The sequence below is a fragment of the Sinohyriopsis cumingii genome, chromosome 16 (assembly GCF_028554795.1).
Source record: "Sinohyriopsis cumingii isolate HCF-2022 chromosome 16, ASM2855479v2, whole genome shotgun sequence".
In the NCBI taxonomy this organism is placed as follows: Eukaryota; Metazoa; Mollusca; class Bivalvia; order Unionida; family Unionidae; genus Sinohyriopsis; species Sinohyriopsis cumingii.
The window spans coordinates 35,041,999-35,066,140 of NC_142976.1; the positions used below are offsets into that span (position 1 = coordinate 35,041,999).

Here is a 24,142-nt window from a genome sequence, read left to right on the forward strand (position 1 = left end):
ACATCATAATGTGATGTTCATTCTTTTTTACATTGGCTTTCATAGTTACATCATGATGTGATGTTCTGTCTCATTTACATTGGCTTTCATAGTTACAGCATAATGTGATGTTCATTCCTTTTTACATTGGCTTTCATAGTTACATCAAAATGTGATGTTCAGTCTTGTTTACATTGGCTTTCATAGTTACATCATGAGGTGATGTTCAGTCATGTTTACATTGGCTTTCATAGTTACATCATAATGTGATGTTCAGTCTCGTTTACATTGGCTTATGTCTCTTAATTGAACTGATCTAAAATTGTTGGCATACTTTAACATTGAATTTGTTGTGTATATTTCTCTGATTGTTTATGTAATGTTTTTCCAATTAATATTTATCAAATAAGAGCAAAATAAAGTCAATAATCACAGGTTAAAGATCAGAAGATTCAAAATCTCAAAGATCACACCTGTAGATGAAATTGTTATTACTGAACACCTACATGACCTATATGACTTGTACTGAACACCTATGACTTGTACCGAATGCATACATGACCTGTATGACTTGTGCTGAACACCTCTGTGACATGTATGACTCATACTGAAGACCTATGACTAGTACTGAACACCTACATGACCTGTATAATTTGTGATGAAGACCTATGACTTGTACTGAAGACCTACATGACCTGTATTGACTTGTACTGAACACCTACAAGACCTTTATGAATTTAAGTATAATTTTGGCAAAATGCACTCTATTTATGAAAGTAGTTGTTAGAATATAAGGCATTAGAAAAATATTCTTCTTCAAAGGAAAATGCTAGCACATCCATTGAAAAACCTCCAACAGAAAGATTCAGAATGGACACTTTATAAAAAATACTGAATGTATTCTTACAGAATGACTCAGAATGGACAGCTTATAAAAGGCTGAATGTATTCTAACAATGATTCAGAATGGAAAATTTTTAATAAAAAGAGTTGAATTTACTACAATAATGCTTTTTTTTAGGTATATAATAGTTTAGATTTCTTTTTTAAAAATTGTGTGGTCTGATCAATGTATCATTTATACTTGCATATAAGTCAGATCCAACTGCAAACTGCATAGACCCAGATCTGCCATCACTTAATGCACCAGTAGATCTGGGTCTATGCATTTTGTTAAAATTAATTAGTTAAACAAAGAACATTCACCTTGATCTGCTGGTACATTATGCTATGGTAGATCAGGGGCAGACTGCATAGAAAACAAAGAACACACGCCTCGATCTGCTGGTACATTATGCTATGGTAGATCAGGGGCAGACTGCATAGACCCAGATCTGCCATCACTTAATGCACTAGGAGATCTGGGTCTATGCATTTTGTTAAAATTAATTAGTTACACAAAGAACGTACACCTCGATCTGCAGGTACATTATGCTATGGTAGATCAGGGGCAGACTGCATAGAAAACAAAGAACACACACCTCGATCTGCTGGTACATTATGCTATGGTAGATCAGGGGCAGACTGCATAGACCCAGATCTGCCATCACTTAATGCACTAGGAGATCTGGGTCTATGCATTTTGTTAAAATTAATTAGTTAAACAAAGAACATACACCTTGATCTGCTGGTACATTATGCTATGGTAGATCAGGGGCAGACTGCATAGAAAACAAAGAACACACACCTCGATCTGCTGGTACATTATGCTATGGTAGATCAGGGGCAGACTGCATAGACCCAGATCTGCCATCACTGTTTTGCTCAATTCATAGAAAATTAATGAAATTGACAACAAATTATTTACAGCACAGCCTTAAAGGTTATTTGCTATTTAACTAATTTATATGTTTTCTTTGAAATGAATACTTGTATATATCTGAGTACATTTTAGTTGAAATGAAGACTTGTGTATAACTAATGTAATGCATTTCATTTGAACTGAAGACTTGTATATAACTAACTTAATACATTTTAGTTGAAATGAGGACTTGTTTGTCACTATTTTGATTAATTTTATTTGAAATGAGGACTTGTATATAACTAACTTAATACATTTTAGTTGAAATGAGGACTTGTGTGTCACTAACTTCATAAATGTTATTTAAAATGAGGACTTGTGCCTAACCAGTTGTTTGTTTCCATACAGGATGTACATCAGCAACTTTGTTGATCATATTCCTTCTGATATTTCTCTTCCTGGTCAAGAGGATCTGCATTGCCATTGAGCTGATCAAGGAGGGAAGCAGGTTTGTGTTAATTATTGAATTTTTAACACTTTTTACATTCTTAGTACAAGACAAGTTATGCCTCTTTAAATCTCAGTCAAAGGTCGTTGGGGTCATCTTAGATGTCATTGCAAACGGAAAAAAATTACATCTGGCTTCATGGTTTGTTGATTCTAATTCATCAGAAAATCATAGATGCATAATGTAAATGTTAGACTTAATTAGAAATATTACAGTATATGGAAACATGCACACTAAAGACATTTCATTAGCTGCCATACCCCTTATGTCCTTATATCTTTAGAGCTCTTCAGTGAATAAAGAAAACAAAAATTAATTCTAAAGTGTAAACAGGGTTTTTCAATACATACATTGATAGTTGTAAAGAAATTACCTTGATATAAAAGACAGAATAATGTACTACATAGTGATGTTGATTGTCAGATAATTTTCAGATGTTCATGAGCACTTTGCTTTTTGGCATAGATTTATTAGGATGTCCATAGAATTTCTTGCTTTTTCACATGGATTAATTAGGATGTCCTTAGAATTACTTGCTTTTTCACATAGATTTATTAGGTTGTCCATAGAATTACTTGCTTTTTCACATAGATTTATTAGGTTGTCCATAGAATTACTTGCTTCTTCACATAGATTTATTAGGTTGTCCATAGAATTTCTTGCTGTTTCACATAGATTTATTAGGATGTGCATATAATTACTTGCTTTTTCGCATGGATTTATTAGGATGTCCATAGAATTTCTTGCTTTTTGACATAGATTTATTAGGATGTCCATATAGTTTCTTGCTTTTTCCTATAGATCTATTAGAATGTCCATAGAATTGTTTTTTCACATAGATTTATTAGGATGTCCATTGAATTTTTTGCTTTTTGACATAGATTTATTTGGATGTCCTTAGAATTTCTTGCTTTTCCACATAGATCTATTAGGATGTCCATATAGTTTCTTGCTTTTTCCCATAGATTTATTAGAATGTCCATAGAATTGTTTTTTTCACATATATTTATTAAGATGTCCATATAATTACTTGCTTTTTCGCATGGATTTATTAGGATGTCCATAGAATTTCTTGCTTTTTGACATAGATTTATTAGGATGTCCATATAGTTTCTTGCTTTTTCCTATAGATCTATTAGAATGTCCATAGAATTGTTTTTTCACATAGATTTATTAGGATGTCCATTGAATTTTTTGCTTTTTGACATAGATTTATTTGGATGTCCATAGAATTTCTTGCTTTTTCCCATAGATTTATTACAATGTCCATATAATTACTTGCTTTTTCCCATAGATTTATTACAATGTCCGTAGAATTACTTGCTGTTTCACATAGATTTATTAAGATGTCCATATAATTGTTTGCTTTTTCACAAAAATTTATCAGGATGTCCATGGATTTTTATGCTTTTTTGACATACATGTATTAAAATGTCCATGGAATTACTTCTTGACATAGACTGCTCAGGTGGCCTAGTGGTTAGAGCATCCACCTCAGATTGTAGTAGGTTGTGGGTTTGAACCCCAGCTGAGTCATACCAAAGACTTATAAAACAATGGTACTAAGAGCTGCCTCACTAGGCACTTGGCATTAACAGGTTATTGTTAGGACTGGTCAGCCTGGTGTCAGGATAATGTGACTGAGTGGGACATCATGCTATATGTATGTGGCATGATGCCCCAGTGCTAGACATCAATATAAACTGCCACACTGCAGACATCATAGTAATATGACTGAAAAATTGTTAAAGCTACATTAAAAATCCAAATCACGCACACTTCTTGACATAGATTCATGAAAATGTCCATGGAGTTTCTTCTTTACATCAACTTATTAAGATGTCCATGGAATTACTTCTTGACATCAATTTATTAAGATGTCCATGGAATTACTTCTTGACAGAGATTTATTAAGATGTCCATGGAATTACTTCTTTACATCAATTTATTAAGATGTCCATGGAATTACTTCTTGACAGAGATTTATTAAGATGTCCATGGAATTACTTCTTGACAGAGATTTTTTTAATTCATTATCTATTGAGGTTTGTCCTAGGTCTAAGGATTATTACACTCGTCATGTATGTATTTGTGTGTGTGTGTGTGTCTATAGATATGTTTTAAGTATTTCATATCAAAATGATGCATACATCAGAAAATGAAATTGTTGGTTAAACATATAATTTTAAGTATAAACATGATTGCTGGCTAAATGAGATATATGAGTAGACCATTTAACCAAAAATGTAAGAGGGTTGGGGCACACACAGGATAGTTAATCCATAACAAAAATGTAAGAGGGCTGGGGCACGCGCAGGATAGTTAATCCATAGCAAAAATGTAAGAGGGTTGGGGCACACACAGGATATTTAATCCATAACAAAAATGTAAGAGGGCTGAGGCACACACAGGATATTTAATCCATAACAAAAATGTAAGAGGGTTGGGGCACACACAGGATATTTAATCCATAACAAAAATGTAAGAGGGTTGGGGCACACGCAGGATATTTAATCCATAAAAAAAATGTAAGACGGCTGGGGCACACGCAGGATATTTAATCCGTAACAAAAATGTAAGAGGGCTGGGGCACACACAGGATAGTTAATCCATAACAAAAATGTAAGAGGGTTGGGGCACACACAGGATATTTAATCCATAACAAAGATGTAAGAGGGTTGGGGCACACACATGATAGTTAATCCATAACAAAAATGTAAGAGGGTTGGGGCACACACAGGATATTTAATCCATAACAAAAATGTAAGAGGGCTGGGGCACACACAGGATAGTTAATCCATTCAAAACTGAATTCACTGTATTTGTGTGCAATCACTAGAAACCATAACTTGTATTCACGTCAGAAATATTTTACTGTCATTTGCTGTTGACATGTGTGTATTTATGTCTGTGTGTGTGTGTGTGTGTCTATATATAAATATATTTTGACTGCAAGAACAAACTTAAAGACCTAAAAATGTTTCCTACCTTAAATATTCTCAGCATGTTTTTTATGTTTTCTAATTTCATGGTGTTTGTTTTTGTAATCATATTATGTATGTTTTTTATGATATAGATGTTGTCTAATGTTGTAAAGCGCTTAAAGCTTCTAAAGATTAGGCGCTATACAAAGTCCTCATTATTATTATTATTAATATAATAATAAGATATTTCTATTTATAGAGCCATCGGAAACATGATATTCACCCTTATTTGGCCCATTTTGCCATTCATCCTGCAGTTGGGATTCATTGGTTATTATGCTGCCAGTGCTGTGTATCCTTTTAAATATATTTTGACTTCTGGCTTGCTGTTTTATCTTTATTTTCAGCTTTACTGGTCATTGACCACATGAGCTTATGTGCTTACATTTCATCTAGCATCGAGACAGACAACACCCAACATCTGTTAGCACACATTTGTTGTCACTACTCCTCCCAAAGTACTGGAGTGATTGTGATGAAGCTTTACAGGCCAAGGTCACGTGGATCCTAAAAGAAAATGGTGATCTTCGAACATGCTGTTGGACCACCAAGCAGCCACCTCGAAAATCTTGTTATCAAAGCCACTCTTGAAGGGATAGTCATACTGACATGGGGGATTTTACTTAAAGACTTCTAATGGTCTCCTGTTATGACTTAGTGAAAATAGTATCTGATAACCATTATGTCTGCTATGGGGGTCATCTTCAAAAGTCTTGTTATTACTACACATTCTGAATTGCTGGTTGTATGAGACTGAGTTGTCTGACAAAGACTTGTCATGATGTCTGGTTGTATGACATTGGTTTGTCTGTCAAAGACTTGTCATGATGTCTGGTTGTATGACATTGGGTTGTCTGTCAAAGACTTGCCATGATGTCTGGTTGTGTGATATTGGGTTGTCTGTAAAGGACTTCTTATGCCAACACACTCTCCACTGTGCATGTTTTAAATGCAAACAACTTCACCTTACATACGTCACTCAAAGAAAAGTACATGATAACTGTTGAGCGCCTCCTTAGTGACCAAGATGAAATTGAATTATATGGCCCAGTTACAGTATGAATCAAATTATTTAGTAACCAAGATAAAACCAAGGATGCACTGAATTGTATGTCTCAGTTTGTGTAAAGTTCTCACCATGACCAAGTACCATCACTGCAATAATGCAGTCAGTGTCCAGACCGAACTTGTAATTAGTAAGATGTACCACATTAATGCTGACAACTTTAGACTAAATATATAAAATTATGCAACTTTAGTCCATTTATTTCCAAAAAATACACAAAAACACAGCCTATCTTGAGCTATGCATGGGTGATTGCAATACATTTAAGTTGTTTGAATTTGGTGTATAATCCACTATAGATAAGAAAATGATTTTTAGATGTTACATTGATGGTGAATAAACATTACACCATTTTATTAAAGGAATCATCATTTTAATGGGAGATAGATTAATGAGATGATACTGTACTTAGTGTTAAATCTTTTAATCCTTTATTCCTTAACTGGATGAAAGTTATATAGCTTCAATGGGATCAGCACAATACTTCACCAATGACACAGATAGAGTTTCTTGCACAGTTGATGTGAGTACATTTTTGTTTGTAGTCCATTATAAGCACAAAATAATATTGCCAAATTTATTCTTGGAGAGTGAGAGAGAGAGAGAGTGAGGGAGGGAGGTCTGGCCATTTTAATGTTTTTTTTTAAATTCCATGTTTTTTCAAGATGATTAACATTTCAGTGCTATCAAAATTGTTCAAACAAGACAAATCAGAGCAAATACAATTTTACATAAATTTTCAATCATTTATTCTGCAGTTTGTAATATTTTCAAATGCCAATGATATTTTAGGAATAAAATAAAGTGTTTCATGCATGATTTTGAAACAAGAAGATTAATGTTTGTGATTTAGAGCATTAAAAAAAATGGCACTCTTGGATTATCTATCTGTATGTACACAACTGCAATGAAAAATCACCATAATTCAGAAAAATGTTTTAGTCTGGAAAGAGAGGGAGAGGGAAAATATCCTTGAAGGACAACAATTGTAAAAATTCCTATCTAACTGGAACTTAGCCGATGGCAGTGATTGTAATCATATTATTCATGTAAATACTCTTCATAGGCAGATTTCATGTAGTTATATGTTTATGATTAAATTTTACTCTTATTACAATTTACAGCAATCTGATTGGCTGGCCTTTTTTTATTTATACCTGTATGAACCAAATAATATAAGTAAGCTCTGCCCACTGGCACTACTTTTGTTTACATGCACACTGAAATATAATCTGTGTAAAATATTTGGATGCTGCATTGATATAATGTTGGTTTACATGAATGAGGGTAATGGGATCATGTACATAAAATTTTGCTGTAGATGAATTGTTTTTTAAAAAAGATGTTTTTAAAAAAACATTTGACATTATAATACTCTGAACATACAAAGCTGAAAGGTTTAATTTTAAAAAATGCAGATAATAGGTGCTAGGAGTCATATAGTCCCTGACTTTGTCCAAGTTAAATTTTTGATATGTACTTTGTAACAATGTTTCATACAAAACCAAGACAAGTTGATGTATTCAGGTGGGACTGAGTAGTTCATTCTGATGCTTGATCAGACAGACATGCTCTGGCTGTGTGGATGAAACCTAATGTAGTAATTTGATTTTTTTCATAGTAATTAGAACCTGAAAGAAAAAAATTGAAAGCATTTAACATTCTCTTCATTTTTATAGTTCCAATTTTAATAAATAAATTCTAGATTTTGACCAGTTAAGACTAGAGCACATGCACCAATAAATGTAAACAGCAGAGTTGTCCTTGACTGTTAAATAAAGCTTTGGGGGTGGAGTGAACCAGCTGAAACTGAAGCTAATGTTAGGATTTTTTGAGATGATAAGCATGTTTCTGAAATGAATTTAATATGAATAGATCCTGAGACAGCAAGGGGGTAAAATATAAACTGGATGAATAAAGCTAGACCAGATGTTTGAAAAGTAAGACATGCTATTTTCTGGTCGGCATACTCATAGATAGTTAGTCTACTTTAGGCAGCATGATCAAGAATAGTAGGTCTAATTTTGACAGCATAGTCAAGGAGAGTAAGTCTACTTTTGGTAACCTTATCAAGGATAGTAGGTTTAATTTTGGCAGCATGGTCAAGGATAGTAGGTCTAATTTTGGCAGCATGGTCAAGGATAGTAGGTCTAATTTTGGTAGCCTATTCAAGGATAGTAAGTCTAATTTTGGTAGATTAGTCAAGGATAGTAGGTCTACTTTTGGCAGCATGGTCAAGGATAGTAGGTCTACTTTTGGCAGCATGGTCAAGGATAGTAGGTCTACTTTGGGCAGCCTAGTCAAGGATCGTAGGTCTACTTTTGGCAGCTTGGTCAAGGTTAGTGAGTCTAATTTTGGTAGCCTAGTCAAGGATAGTAGGTCTACTTTGGCAGCCTAGTCAAGGTTAATAAGTCTAAATTTGGCAATAGACTCAAGGATAGTAGGTCTAATTTTGGCAGCATGGTCAAGGATAGTAGGTCTAATTTTGGTAGCATGGTCAAGGATAGTAGGTCTAATTTTAGCAGCCTAGTCAAGGATAGTAAGTCTAATTTTAGCAACCTAGTCAAGGATAGTAAGTCTAATTTTGGTAGCCTAGTCAAGGATAGTAGGTCTACTTTTGGCAGCCTAGTCAAGGATAGTAAGTCTAATTTTGGTAGCCTAGTCAAGGATAGTAGGTCTTCTTTTGGCAGCATGGTCAAGGATAGTAGGTCTAATTTTCGTAGCATAGCCATGGATGATAGGTCTAATTTTGGCAGAAGACTCGAGGAGAGTAGGTCTAATTTTGGCAGTAGACTCAAGGATATTAGGTCCAATTTTGGTAGCGTAGTCATGGATGGTAGGTCTAATTTTGGCAGTAGACTAGAGGATAGTATGTCTAATTTTGGTAGCATAGTCATGGATGGTAGGTCTAATTTTGGCAGTAGACTCAAGGATAATAGGTCTTATTTTGGCAGCTTAGTCATGGATAGTATATAGGTCTACTTTTGAAAGTATATTTATGTATAGTACATCTATTTTTGTCAGCATAGTCATGGATGGTAGGTCTAAGTTTGGCAGCATACATGCTCATGGACATGTCTAATTTTGCCAGCCAACTCATGTATAGTAAGGTCTAATTTGACTATTCATTGCTTCCAAGAGATTAACATTACTGACCATCAGATGAAATAATTAAATAGTCTACTAGAATGTTAACTACATTACTCCCTCATTAAAATGCTAGGGGAGCCATTGAGTATACTACCATAGACTGCATTATAATGAGGTGCAATTATGGATATAATTTTTACATAGGGATATATATGGTCATAACTTCCTTATAACAGAACTCATGTTAGAGTGCAGGGCCTTATAGTGAGAGAGTGCTATTTTCACAAAATCTTGCAGTACTAATTATAAGTGTTGATATTGTTGTAGTTTTTATCTTTCCGTTTATGAAAATTGATTAGGGGTAGATCTACTGGTTGATGCAATTTTCCACCTTTATTAGAGAATCAAGGGTTTGAATTTAATTATGTGCAATTTATTTATTTACAGTCCAGTCCACTGGGTAAAGTTTGTGACTTTGTGAAGTATGGAGGAGATCAGTAAGTTTTCATTGGTGCATTTCCATTTTTATCAATTATTTAGCTCAGCTGAACAAAGATTTGCATCATCCATCATCTGTCCATCTGTTAGCACTTGTTTTTTGTTTTTATCACTATTTATCCTAAACTTCTTGGAAGATTGCCATGCAATTTTTTACACACATATGCACCCCAAGGTCTAATTGTTCCTAAATGAAAATAGTGCCACTCAGAAATCATGTTAACATTTGGCAATTACCTGAAAATTGATCGGCCAAGCATTTGTTATAGAAATTATTTCCTTTGTGTGACTATCAGGTACACCATTGGTTATAGAAATTATTCCATGTAAGTTTCAGATACACCACTGAGTATAGAAATTATTCCATGTATGTTTCAGGTGTGCCATTTAGTTAGATATTACTCCATGTATGTAAATTTCAGGTGTGCCATTTAGTGTAGATATTACCTTTGTATGTAAATTTCAGGTGTGCCATTTAGTTTAGACAAAAATAGAAACTAATTTGTTTGATATGTTCCATTTTAGATACACCAGCTTTTAGAAATTACTTATTCGCTTTATGTAACTCTCAGGTACACCATTCCGATGGAAGTCTTCATGCTGTTCATGTTCTTCTGGGTCATGAACTTCATTGTGGCATTTGGACAGATGACTTTAGCTGGAGCATTTGCCTCATATTACTGGGCATTTGAAAAGCCCCAGGATGTACCATTATTCCCTCTCACAGCCTCTGTGTACAGATCTCTCAGGTAAAATAATGCCTTCATTTATCTAGTCAAATAAATCATCCCCAAAACCCATATATCTGGCATTTTGGTGGTTTAAACCTGATCTAATAAATTAGCCACAAAACCCATATATCTGGCATTTGTTTGGTTTAAACCAGATCTAATAAATTAGACCCATGACCCATATATCTGGCATTTGTTTGGTTTAAACCAGATCTAATAAATTAGACCCAGAACCCATATATCTGGCATTTGGTTGGTTTAAACCTGGTCTAATAAAATTAGCCCCAGAACCCGTATTAGTATAGTGAAACCCTACTATATAGCATGCTGCATTATAGCACAAATGCAGATATAACATTATCATGGTTTGGTCCCCCAAAATTTCACATATTGTTTTTTCAAAGTATGAGAAATACTGGATAAAAGGTTCAGTATCATTGAGAGGAAGATATCAAGTATGAATTCGAATATTACACTATCATGGCATGGCTCCCAAAATTTTACAGTAATTTCACCTCGAAGTTTATTGCCAAAGTTTTACAGTAATTTTACTTTGCAGTTTATTGCCAAAGTTTTACAGTAATTTCACTTTGAAGTTTATTGCCAAAATTTTACAGTAATTTCACTTTGAAGTTTATTGCCAAAATAAACAGTAGTTTGATTTAATAATTCAGCAGGATGTGTTGTATTTTGGAAGACAAAAATTGTCTTATGACTGCATCTTTCTTTATTTGAATAAAGTTGTTAAATATTTCATTTTATCAATGATCATTTCAAATCTGTCAGTACTCAATCATTGCACTCTGATCTTATTTTATTTATGAATGAATTCGGCTCATGAGTTTTAATCTTGTTATTATTGATCCCTGAAAAATAAAACCATTAAGTCTCCCTTGTGTTTGTCTTTAATGCATTTTGTGTACAGGTGTTATTTGAACAATAACCAACATATGCCTGATCATTAAACTACATACACAGCCAAGCACTAATTAATGTGGTGGTTGATAAAAGATTCTCACCTGAATTTATAAATCAATTAATTCAAGTAATTGCTAAGAATCAAAGTCCATCTCACAGCTAAATTTTATTCAAATTATGGAGCAGTCATTATAACACATCAACAAAATTGTAAAAAATGCTGTCTACACATGCATTTGGCTCAGCAGTGTTGTTAAACAATCACCTCACAATCAGTTGACAGTGAAAACTTTTGTCCATTCCCTATGCAAATAACCCCATTGTTGATTAACAATTATTCTTGCTGTAGTCATTCAAAATAATAGATGCCAAATTGTTAATTGGTGGGTATTTATGATGGATAACAATACACAGAATCATAAAGATTGCACTGTTCAAGAGAAGCTTAAAGACCTGGAGAGGATTAAATCTGGTGTTTAATACAACTAGTTTGAGATATATGTATCCATGAGTCAACTATTAAGAAGTAATCAACTGGAAATATGTCTCGGTATCATGCTTTTAAATAAGATTGTAACATTTTCTGAAATGTGCAGAGACCATGGCAACCACTTAACTTAAAAATGAGTCTGTGTGTACTTCTTAAATAATTTTTGACTAAAAAAAATTTACAAGAAAGAATTGAATTATGTTGTCACCTGAAAAGGCTTTTTGAGATAAATATTTGCAGAGATACCAACCATTGCATAATTTGTGGATTATTACAGTTGTATAGTTGAAATTTAGCATTATGAGTTATACTAATAAAATTCCAGAAAAATATAAAAATTGAGGGATAAAATTTTGAACTTGAGCTTTCTATGTGGACACAAGTAGGTATACTATTATCATAGACTAGTACATAACATATATGTTGTCAATGTAAATAATATAATGTGCATAACAAAGAACCGGTTCATTAGACATATATAGCTAATAAACGATGGCAGAGACAAGACGCGCAAAGGAAGATGCAAACAATTTATGATGAAAACTAATGTGTACAGTTATATATAGTCTTTTAGAAAGATGAATTATAGAAATTTGTTACTTTCAACAGACATTTATCAATCTTGATGGTCTGGCCATATTCAGAAAAAAAAATCGAGTGTTAGGATTCCTCAGCATGATTATGGGCTGGCATCTCGGCCCATACTTTGTAAGAAATGGATGGATTAATATTCTTCTCATCAAGCATGGGTAGATAAATGGATGGATGGTTGTGCAAGTTATTGATAATCTGTTTCATTAATTTTCAGGTATCACCTGGGTTCCTTGGCATTTGGATCATTGTTAATTGCCATTGTTCAGATTATCCGTGTTTTCCTTGAATATATTGATCACAAGTTGAAGGGGTCGGAGAATCCAGTGGGCAAGTTTCTCATTAAGTAAGTGCTTAATTTTGATTTAGTGACATTTTTATATCTGACCAACAAAAATTGCAGGGTATTGTAATTTACCACCATCCATCTGGCCAGTCATGCAGGCATCCTCTACATGCTTGATTTGTCCTTGTCATTTAATTCCAGATTAGCTCAGGTTCTGTGTTGTTAACAAGGTCCTTTTCAGTACACCCATCGCTAAGATGTCTAGTTAAACACTTCACCGACAGTACATATTTCAGTGATTCTTATATACTTTTAATATTATTTCTTTGTATTTATTGGTTTGGCATTTTATTTGGGAGCTCAGTTAATACTCTTTATTTGCCTTGCATCTTATTTCCACATCTTTAATTTTTATAAAGCAATGACTTTATATAGGTATCTGTATCAATAGATGATAGACATTAATAGAGGTGTCTATGATCAGTAGATGAGAGACTTTAATAGAGGGGTCTGTAGAAATAGATGATAGACTTTAATAGAGTTGTCTGTAGCAATAGATGATAGACTTTAATAGAGTTGTCTGTAGCAATAGATGATAGATCTTAATGGAGGTGTCTGTATTAATAGATAAGAGACTTTAATAGAGGTGTCTGTATTAATAGATGAGAGACTTTAATAGAGGTGTCTGTATTAATAGATGAGAGACTTTAATAGAGGTGTCTGTATTAATAAATGATAGACTTTAATAGAGGTGTCTGTAGCAATAGATGATATACTTTAATAGAGGTGTTTGTAGCAATAGATTTTAGACTTTTATAGAGGTGTCTGTAACAATAGATACTAGACTTTAATAGAGGTGTCTGTAACAATAGATAATAGACTTTAATAGAGGTGTCTGTAGCAATAGATGTTAGACTTTAATAGAGGTGTCTATATCAATAGATGAGAGACTTTAACAGAGGTGTCTGTAGCAATAGATGATAGACTTTAATAGAGGTGTCTATATCAATAGATAACAGACTTTAATAGAGGTGTCTATATCAATAGATAATAGACTTTATCAATTCAAGGGGATTATGCAGAACATTGCAACCTTGATTTTGACACCTAATCCAGCCAGATATCTTTTAAATTGGCAAAGTTATGTTATTTCAAAATCCACAAGTCATTTTGCTTTACAACTCCAAAGTTACTTAGTGTTGAAGACTCTATGCCCCCAAAGTTACTTAGTGATGAAAGGGTTTTCCGGTCATGGGGAAGTAAGTCCATAAACACTATGGACCGATTTACCGGTCTGGGGCAGTGTTCTTCTCTAACGTTATAGTACCCAACTATATAAATTTTGGGACATCTCTAATAACTTCCTACTTGTAATGTAGATATTATATTTGGATTATCTCGTGAGTTTAGCTTGTATACAACTAGAAATACCGAACAAAGTAGGCACTTTTAACGAGTTTTCTGAATGGTGAAATTTGTATCCAAAATGGCGGAGTGCGAAGAAAGTGAGTGAAGTGTTAGATTTTGAATTATCAGAGGATTTTACCAATTTCGACTTAGTAAAGTTGGATGAAAATCTTTACCAATTGGAAAATATGTATATCTTTAAGTCATTATGTTGATTTTTCAGTTTAATATGAAAAATAAACAAAGTTTGACATTTTGACTCCTTCATTCATTTGACTGAATAATACAGCTTGGAAACTTGTTAGTCAACTATGCATTCAGTAATATGCCTGTATAAACATTTTCACAACAGTGTACTGTTGATTCTAGATCAATGATGAATTTTCACACATTAATCATTATTGACATGAAAATACTGATAAAGAGTATTAATAATCCCCATTTTCTAAATTAATTTAATATGGTACATAATTTCATCACAATCCTTTCTGCTTTTTGTTTGCCCCTCCCCTCTCATGCATAACAGAAAAACTATGCAAAAATCGGGAGGGAGAGAGAAAATAATTTGGAATGGATGAAACCTTGAAATTGAAATTACACCAACTATCCTACAAGAATATGGTTCGTCATAATGGTATGTGTGCACTTTCCTTGGGATTTATCTACAGTGTTTATATAATCAGTGATACAAAATTGCAAACCCTGTCAACATGCAGTAAATTTCTTGGTTACATGGTACACATACCATGATGTATTTAATTTAATGTATTGTTGTTGTTGTATCTTAAACCTATTATAATGTTTTAAAATAGATTATTATTAATTAAATACGGAAATGTCCAATAGCTGCCCCTTTCTCTCTGGACCATCAAAGCAAGATATGGGTGAAAATCGACGAACTTAGAGGATTTTCACTTCTGTCATCCCGCGATGTCTCTTGACTTATAAATGATGGTAAAAGTTAAAGTCAGACTGACCAAAGAGAGAGAAAGAGAGAGAGAGTTTTAAAGTCAAACTGATCAAAGTGAGAGAGAGAGTTTTACGGTTGGAAGTACTGTTATTAAAGCAGAATAATCACTTAGATCAACTGTACATATATTAAAATATTTTAATTACCTTTTGTTGGTTTGGCATTTTGCTTAGTTTCTGTTCCACATAAATTTCCATGTACCGGTACATGAATGCTTGAGCGTTCTTGTGAATGGCATAGCTAACCATGTGTTTATAGCATTCTACTTTCTTCATTAAAACCATCTTTCAAGTTTAAATCATAAGTGGATATTATATTGATTTGATCAATGTGAAGGTAAATAAATTCTCAAAAAAGAAAATAATGAACTTGTCAGTATGCAAAGGTGACTGTGAATAGTCACAAAAGGCATAGAACTACATTTTGTAGTGGACACACTAGGCAGCGATGTGAGGAGTTCATTCACTTGGTCAATACACAGTTGCCTATAGTAAATCATAACTCCTTTCAAAGGGCAAATATATGTATTTGAATGTGATATAAATAAAAGATACGTATGGTATTTACACAGTATCAATATTATACTACTCATAGAAATTTTTCATTAAAAAGAAACTTGGCATGCCTTGTTTCCTTTTAATGAAACATGTATACATCTCGTGGTTTATCACTGATACACCATACATATGAAACATATATATATATATATATATACTATTTATTTTTACAGGTGCCTGAAATGTTGCATGTACTGCCTGGAGAAGATTCTGCGATTCATCACAAGAAATGCTTATATCATGGTAAGATGTCAACAAATTAACAAAAAATGAGCTTTGATTACACTTTTGTAAGCAGTCTGTATCGTAATAGTCGACTGATATTATTCTTACTGCCTTAAATATTTTCAAGTCAGATTTATATACAATTTCAGTATGTTATATCTTGGTTTACCTGCAGACTGTTTGTTCTAAAATTATATGTGTTTACACGTTTCCTATTACTGTATATTTATATTGATAAATCAATCGTCCATTGTTAAAAAATTATTGTCAGATGCTGTAGTTTATTACTCTCTGCAGCTTGTACCCCAGCCAGTATCTAAATATACAGATAATCATCATGAAAACTATTATTTTCCTTAATATATATTTAGAATTTTTAAACCAGTCTCCTGAATCACTATACAAACTGTCTATCATGCTCATTCCTTTTCTAAGTAAGGTTGCACTATACAGCTTTGCATATTGCACAGGGTTTGATAAAGAAAAATAATTTTCCTGGATTTTTTCACATGTTATCCTAGTTATTTAAAATAGACATATATCTTGGGTATTGTAAAAAAAATACTTTTTAACTTTTAATTTCCTTTTTTCTGGTGGATGATTATGGGTGTAATTTGGTTTATAGAGTACACAGTTGGCCTTGCCTCGTGTCTATACCTGCTAGTTCCATTTGGTAATTTTCACTCCCTGGTCTTCAAAGGTAAATTGCAACAAAAACAAGCCAATAACCTTTTTTTTACATTTTATATATTTTTTATTCATTTGTTGCACTTTTAGAAAGTGGCACTGTCTAATCTGTCAAACTTCATTTTCAATTTTCTAATAACTGTGAAAGTTAGTTTAGGCTCATTTTTCAATGACAGCTGTTATTGCATCAGCTGTCTGCTTTGATACAGCATAGGTTCCATAATGACCACCTGTACAGAAATTTCAGTCACAATACATGAAAGTAGCATAGAAGTATGACAACATTCTCTTCACTGCGCTTGTTGCAAATGCAAACAACTTCACCTTATACAAGTTCCTCTGTCAGAAGTTCATAATAACTGTAGATAGAGCACTACCTAAATAGACTGGCTAATGGTTATTCTGTGCCATGAATGTTGAACCTAAAAATACCTCAACATAATTTTGACTAGATTTATCCAAATGCATGCTGGGATACTGGATGAAGCTGTTTTGGGCTGGGAAATGCCATAGGTTTGACCCATGTCACTAAACAGTTGCTTAGGAAAGTGTCTGAAGCTGACCAAACAGTTTCAAACATAGAAGCACAAACTGCTTCATTCACCAAAAAATTAGAACCATGTGTGGGTTCACTGTAATCATGAAACATCCAGGTGACCTGGACTAAGATATGGCCGGATTATGGGGGTGCTGTATGGATATTTTGAACTTCAGAGAGTGACAGGTGAAAGAGGAAGTTGTTTGCATTTACAACATGCACAGTTTACATAATATTTGCATACCTCTATGTTACTTGCATGTGCTGTGGCTGAAATTTCTTTGGATATTGTACTTGTGGAAATTGCCTGACCTAAGCACACAGCTAACCACAATTACAGCTCCCATGTGTTCAGAAAATCAGCCTGAATCAGTCTAAAGTACAATACTTTTAGCAATTATTAAAATAGGGTAAATTCCTTTTTCCGGTAAGATAAAACCAGCTGCTAAAAGTGCAATGAATGAAAATGTAAAAAGAAGTTATTTGCTCTCTTTTTAATAATTTATTTCTGAGGTTCAGGAAATGAAAAATACCAAGTGGAGCTAGCAGTTTACTTGTATGTGCACATCTGAAGTAAAGCCATTTAGCTGTATTGCTCTGTAACACATACTAAACCAGTACCTAAGATGGACAAGGTCTTTTGTAAATAACCATTATAACCAGTGAGAAAAACCAAGGAAACTTTTTTTTTGCTGTTGATCTGACCCCATGCAAAATACTAAACTATAAAGTGCCACCAACAATAGCAAACATCCAGGTGACCTTGACACAGATATGGCTAGATTAACATTAGGAAAGTAAATGTCCAGGTGACATGGACTTACATACGGCTGGATTAACATTTAGCAAAACAAACATCCAGATAACCTTTGTTAAGTACATTTATTTTACATTGTTTGTTAGTCCATTTTTTAATTTATTATATGCTGTGGGTTATGTAAAATTGAATGTTGTTGCTGAACTTTTCCAAAATCAAGTTCATTGTCCACTTCACCAAAATCGTTTTTTTCAAATTCTGTAAACAACTAATGCATAGCTATTATTTTCTCTATGAGAGTGGGTTTAACATTAGGATCATTATCAATAGAAGTAAACATATTTGTCACGGTCTGAGTCAAATGCGTTTTGTTTATCATATTCTTTATTATAATTTTAATAACAGACCATCTGATTATAACATAAGATTTTTCTAAAATTGAACTTTTGGCTCTCATCTGGGTTATTCTTGTGTCTTTGGGATTTTAAGACAATCTTGTTTACTGGAAGAATTATGTATTCATGTTATAAGATCTCAAGGCAGAATCATTATTATATTCATTGTTTGATTTGGTCTGGAATTTATTTAATTCAAATTATTCTTCCCTGGAAATACAAAGTGCTCAGTAATATTCCTGGAAAGAGACATTGACTGAGAATTATAGTGAATTCAAACAAGCAAACCTTAGATTATATTACTGTGATTCATCAAAAGACTGTTGAAACATCATTACAGTTCAGGCCATTAGTACATTAGAGACTACCAGCCATTCAGGCACATCAGCACCTTCAGTTTGGAAATTATTTGGGATACCACTTAAGTTTTGTTGTTGTTGTGGGGTTTAACACCATGATTCAGCACACGATAGGCTGTGCGTGGTGGCCAGTATTAATGGTGGAGGAAGAACCCAGGAAAACCACGGGAAGAACCACTGACCCATGAGAAGCTACTGGCAAGCTTTCTCACATACCCACATTGGCCAAATCCTAGACTGGAACCCATGCAGACAGAGGTGAGATGACAGTAATCCGTAATGGAGAGCGCTTTAGACCACTTGGCCACGTGGGGCCCCACCACTAAAGTTTATTTAGAACCTTATTTTTTATGACTTGTGTTAGAAATTAAAGGATTATTTGGGATTTATTTGTACATTTTCACTTTGTATTCTAAGGAAATAAATTAAAGCTTTTTGTTTCTCACTCTGTTTTTTTAACTAATTTTAAGACCATATAGTAGTAATACCTGGACTAAGATATATCCAGAGTAACATTAGCAAAGCAAACATCCAGGTGACCTGGACTAAGATATGGCCAGATTAACATTAGCAAAGCAAACATCCAGGTGACCTGGACTAAGATATGGCTGGATTAACATCAGCAAACGTCCAGGTGACCGGGACTCAGGTATGTCCAGATTAACATTGGCCAAGCTATTCACTCGGATTGGAAATGTATACAAATGTGTGCATGGAGATGCAGAAGGTTGGTTTAAAAATCAAAAATATTTCAAAGAAATATATCCATTTTGTGCATAACTGAGCCATATTATCCTTTTATTTAAAGGATCTCGGTGAAAACCATCATACTTAGATGTTCATATCAGTCTTAATTACTGCTAATATTAATTAGCATTAGGTTAATTGCAAAAATTGCACCTCAGATCTGTGGTACCATGGGTTTGGGTTTTCCTAAATGTACCATATATATATATATATATTCATGTAAAATTCCAAGCTAGATTCAAAACTGCATAGACCCAGATTTGTCATTGCACCATGTGTCAGCAGATCTGGGTCTATGCAATTTGTTAGGACTAATACAGTAAATAAGCCAAAAAAAACTTGTACCTTATCTGCCAACACATTATCCTATTACATGGTCTGTGCTATTTGAAGTTGGATCTGACTAGTATGTGCGTACATATGGTATAGTTTAAACTACTATTGATGGTGTTTAAATTTTGCACTATGTGCATTTCTAAATTGTAATGCGTATCAACAAACAATGCACACCACACCAAAAATATATTGAACAGTATAAAAAACATGTAGTTCCCAGAAGTAGTTGCAGGGTCAAATGAATTTAAATATTGATTTCAATGTTTTTCAGATTGCTGTCTATGGAAAAAATTTCTGTTCATCAGCCAAGGATGCCTTTTTCTTGATAATGAGAAATGTTGTCAGGTGAGGATATTTCTTATGTCCTTCATGAAGTATGAAAAGTACCAGATTGTCTTATGTATTTAACCTTCCTATTCTTCATGAATATTTATGTTAATTGGAATTTCATGGCTGAGTGATTACAAAGTACCAAAAAAGGTAATGAGTGCTTTGTTACGGTCACATTTATCTAAACATTTTTTATTACATCAGGAATTCCCTGTGCAAAACAGATGGTGATCTCAAAATATATACTTTTAGAAACCATGCAGCAAGTGAGGAACACTAGTAACCACTCACAATTGAGCTAATTGATTCAATCAAGCATTGCTTACATTAAAAAATATGACATATCCACAAAGAATTGTTTTTACTCATCTATTCCTGCTACCTGTTTTGTATCTAAAAAGGTCTAGTAGTTCCAAAATTTAATACATGCTACATGTTTTGTTGTGCAACCTACTTTATAAAACAGTAGGTGATTGAGTTCATTAATAGCCTATCTGTTGTCAGTAGGTATTGAGATAATGTGAAGTTGATTGATATGTCAGAACAATAAATTAACATATTGATCAACACATGACATGCCAATACTAATGGACCGGTGACCAATACTTTCACTGCCATAGATGTGAGCATGGTATACAGACACTGTCAGTCTGTCAGGTAGGTGTGAGCATGGTATACAGACACACTGTCAGTCTGTCAGATAGGTGTGAGCATTACATGGTATACAGACACACTGTCAGTCTGTCAGATAGGTGTGAGCATTACAGGGTATACAGTCTGTCAGGTAGGTGTGAGCATTACAGGGTATACAGACACTGTCAGTCTGTCAGGTAGGTGTGAGCATTACACGGTATACAGACACACTGTCAGTCTGTCAGATATTTCTGTCTAACTGTCTTCTGCACTAAACTGCATGAATTCACATGGGATAAGTATCAACATAGAATGGCTGTCATTTCATACAATGCCTAATGTGAATGTGCACTAGGCATGGTACTTTGCGTATGTGCAGTAAGCATGGTCATTTGTGTATGTGCAGTAGGCATGGTCATTTGTTTGTGTGCTGATGAGTAGGCTTTGTCATTTGCTCATGTACTGATGAGTAGGCATGGTCATTTGTATATGTGTTTATGAGTAGGTATAGTCATTTGTATATGTACTGATTAATAGGCATGGTCATTTGTGTATGTGCTGATGAGTATTCATGGTCATTTGTGTATGTACTGTTGAGTAGGTATGGTCATTTGCGTATGTGCTAATGAGTATTCATGGTCATTTGTGTATGTGCTGATGAGTATTCATGGTCATTTGTGTATGTACTGTTGAGTAGGTATGGTCATTTGCATATGTGCTAATGAGTATTCATGGTCATTTGTGTATGTGCTGATGAGTATTCATGGTCATTTGTATATGTACTGATTAATAGGCATGGTCATTTGTGTATGTGCTAATGAGTATTCATGGTCATTTGTGTATATACTGATGAGTATTCATGGTCATTTGTATATGTACTGATGAGTATTCATGGTCATTTGTGTATGTACTGTTGAGTAGGCATGGTTATTAGTGTATGTGCTGATGAGTATTCATGGTCATTTGTATATGTACTGATGAGTAGGCATGGTTATTTGTGTATGTACTGATGAGTATTCATGGTCATTTGTGTATGTACTGTTGAGTAGGCATGGTTATTAGTGTATGTGCTGATGAGTATTCATGGTCATTTGTGTATGTACTGATTAATAGGCATGGTCATTTGTGTATGTGCTGATGAGTATTCATGGTCATTTGTGTATGTACTGTTGAGTAGGTATGGTCATTTGTGTATGTGCTAATGAGTATTCATGGTCATTTGTGTATGTGCTGATGAGTATTCATGGTCATTTGTATATGTACTGATTAATAGGCATGGTCATTTGTGTATGTGCTGATGAGTATTCATGGTCATTTGTGTATGTACTGATGAGTATTCATGGTCATTTATGGATGTTAGTGATTAGTAGGCATGGTCATCTGTGTATGTGCTGAGGAGTAGGCATGGTCATTTGTATTATGTGTTGATGAGTAGGTATAGTCAGTTGTATATGTGCTGATGTGAAGGTATGGTCACTTTTTTTTCTGATGATGTGTAGACATGTTCAGTTGTGTGTTGGTTGATGTGTAGGTATGGTCAGTTGTGCATATGCTGATGTGTGGGCAAGATCAGTTGTGTATGTAGTAACATATAGATATGGTTAATTGTGTATGAACTGACATTTTATATGTTTTGAACTATTTAATAATTTTATTTTACATTTCAGAGTCTTTGTACTGGACAAAGTGACAGATTTTGTTCTGTTTCTTAGTAAGATGATGGTGACTATGGCACTAGGTAAATCACTTTGCATACCAGAAGAGAGAGAGAATGTATAATTCAAAGCGGATTACATATAATTTCTTTTAGGAGTCAAAATATCATTTGAAGAAATGAACTTGGACTTTTTTCATTAGCCCAGCACTAAATTATAGTTTTCTCTGGGACGCTTTGAATTTTGTATATCAGTCTAGATCTGACTTGCTACACAGCATTGCTAAAAATTGAATGAAATGAATATTCAGTTCCTGTTCAGTATTATTATAGTTTTCTTCAGTCGGATTCAAATCACTCTCCACCATCTACTTGAAGATCTGATAGCGACCGCTTAGTGGTCATGTTCAGGTGACCCATGTTATTACCATAATTGTTAATTTTATCAGCCATCAGCCCAATTGGATGAAGTCTTAAATCTTTGCGTTTGGGAGACAGAACAGTATGACTGAAAAGCATCAATGTATGCCAAAATATTTTAATCACTTTAAAATTTCTGAAAGCTGCATTTCCATTGGTAATTTAAAGGTCATCAGAACAAGACCCCTAAGTGGTCACTGTCACATCTTCATGTAGGACAGTGGAGATATGATTTTAATCACATTGAGTTTTCTTTGTTAAATATTGTAAATTTTAAAACCAGCATTCCATATCTAAGTGTCATAACTACTGCATATGATTCCAATCAAAGTATTAGGCTGTTGTAATGTTAGTTCTGTAGCATTGAAGCGTAACCATGGTAACCACTTGGTGGTCATGACTAGCTTTAACCAAAAGCATGCTAGGGTGCTGGTTGAGTCAATATTTTGAGAAGGGTCTCAGTTCTGCTAAGAAGGGGCAATTTTGGATGACTGTGCTTTACAAAACTTGTCATTATCGTCATCCAGTCATATAAATTATTATTTACAGACACACTTACAACTAACTATTCTAGTATACTATTCTCCTGATGCCCACAGGATGAACATCCTATTGTGAATATAAAATATATAATAAAAAGCTTGCTTGAATACATTAAAAGTACTTAGAAGGGTGTCTGTAGTCGAGGTATGTTGCCCTTGCTTGAAGGGTGTCTGTAGTCAAGGTAGGATGCCCTCCCTTGAAGATTGTCTGTAGTAGAGGTAGGATGCTTGACATTCTTCCTTTGAATGGTTTTCTGTAGTAGAGGTAGGATGCTCTTACCTTGAAGGGTGTCTGTAGTAGAGGTAGGATGCTTGACATTCTTCCCTTGGGTGTCTGTAGTTAAGGTAGGATGCTTTACATTCTTCCTTTGGGTGTCTGTAGTAGAGATGGAATGCTTGACATCCTTCTCTTGAATGGTGTGTGTAGTTGAGGTAGGATGGTCTTCCCTTGAAGGGTATCTGTGGTAGAGGTAGGATGCTCTTCCCTTGAATGTTGTCCATAGTTGAGGTAGGATGCTTGACATTTTCCATTGAACAGTTTCTGTAGTAGAGGTAGGATGCATGACATTCTTCCCTTCAAGTTGTCTGTAGTTGAGGTAGTATGCTTGACATTCATCCCTTGAAGGGTGTATATAGTAGAGGTAGGATGCTTGACATCCTTCCATTGGGTGTATATAGTAGAGGTAGTATGCTTGGCATTCTT

At 34.1% G+C, this 24,142-nt stretch overlaps 1 protein-coding gene across 2 annotated transcripts in view; it reads left to right on the forward strand.

Annotated features, from left to right (window-relative positions):
• The window catches only part of LOC149780198 (choline transporter-like protein 2), a 136,984-nt gene that overhangs the window by 93,081 nt on the left and 19,761 nt on the right, over positions 1-24,142 (forward strand). For both annotated transcript variants that reach the window (XM_089936951.1, XM_089936952.1), the window contains exons 12-20: positions 2,129-2,228; positions 5,412-5,504; positions 6,732-6,801; positions 9,816-9,865; positions 10,439-10,615; positions 12,814-12,942; positions 15,990-16,059; positions 20,132-20,205; positions 22,491-22,561. In XM_089936951.1, the coding sequence (XP_089793077.1) occupies positions 2,129-2,228; positions 5,412-5,504; positions 6,732-6,801; positions 9,816-9,865; positions 10,439-10,615; positions 12,814-12,942; positions 15,990-16,059; positions 20,132-20,205; positions 22,491-22,561 (834 nt within the window). The remainder of the gene's footprint in view (positions 1-2,128; positions 2,229-5,411; positions 5,505-6,731; positions 6,802-9,815; positions 9,866-10,438; positions 10,616-12,813; positions 12,943-15,989; positions 16,060-20,131; positions 20,206-22,490; positions 22,562-24,142) is intronic.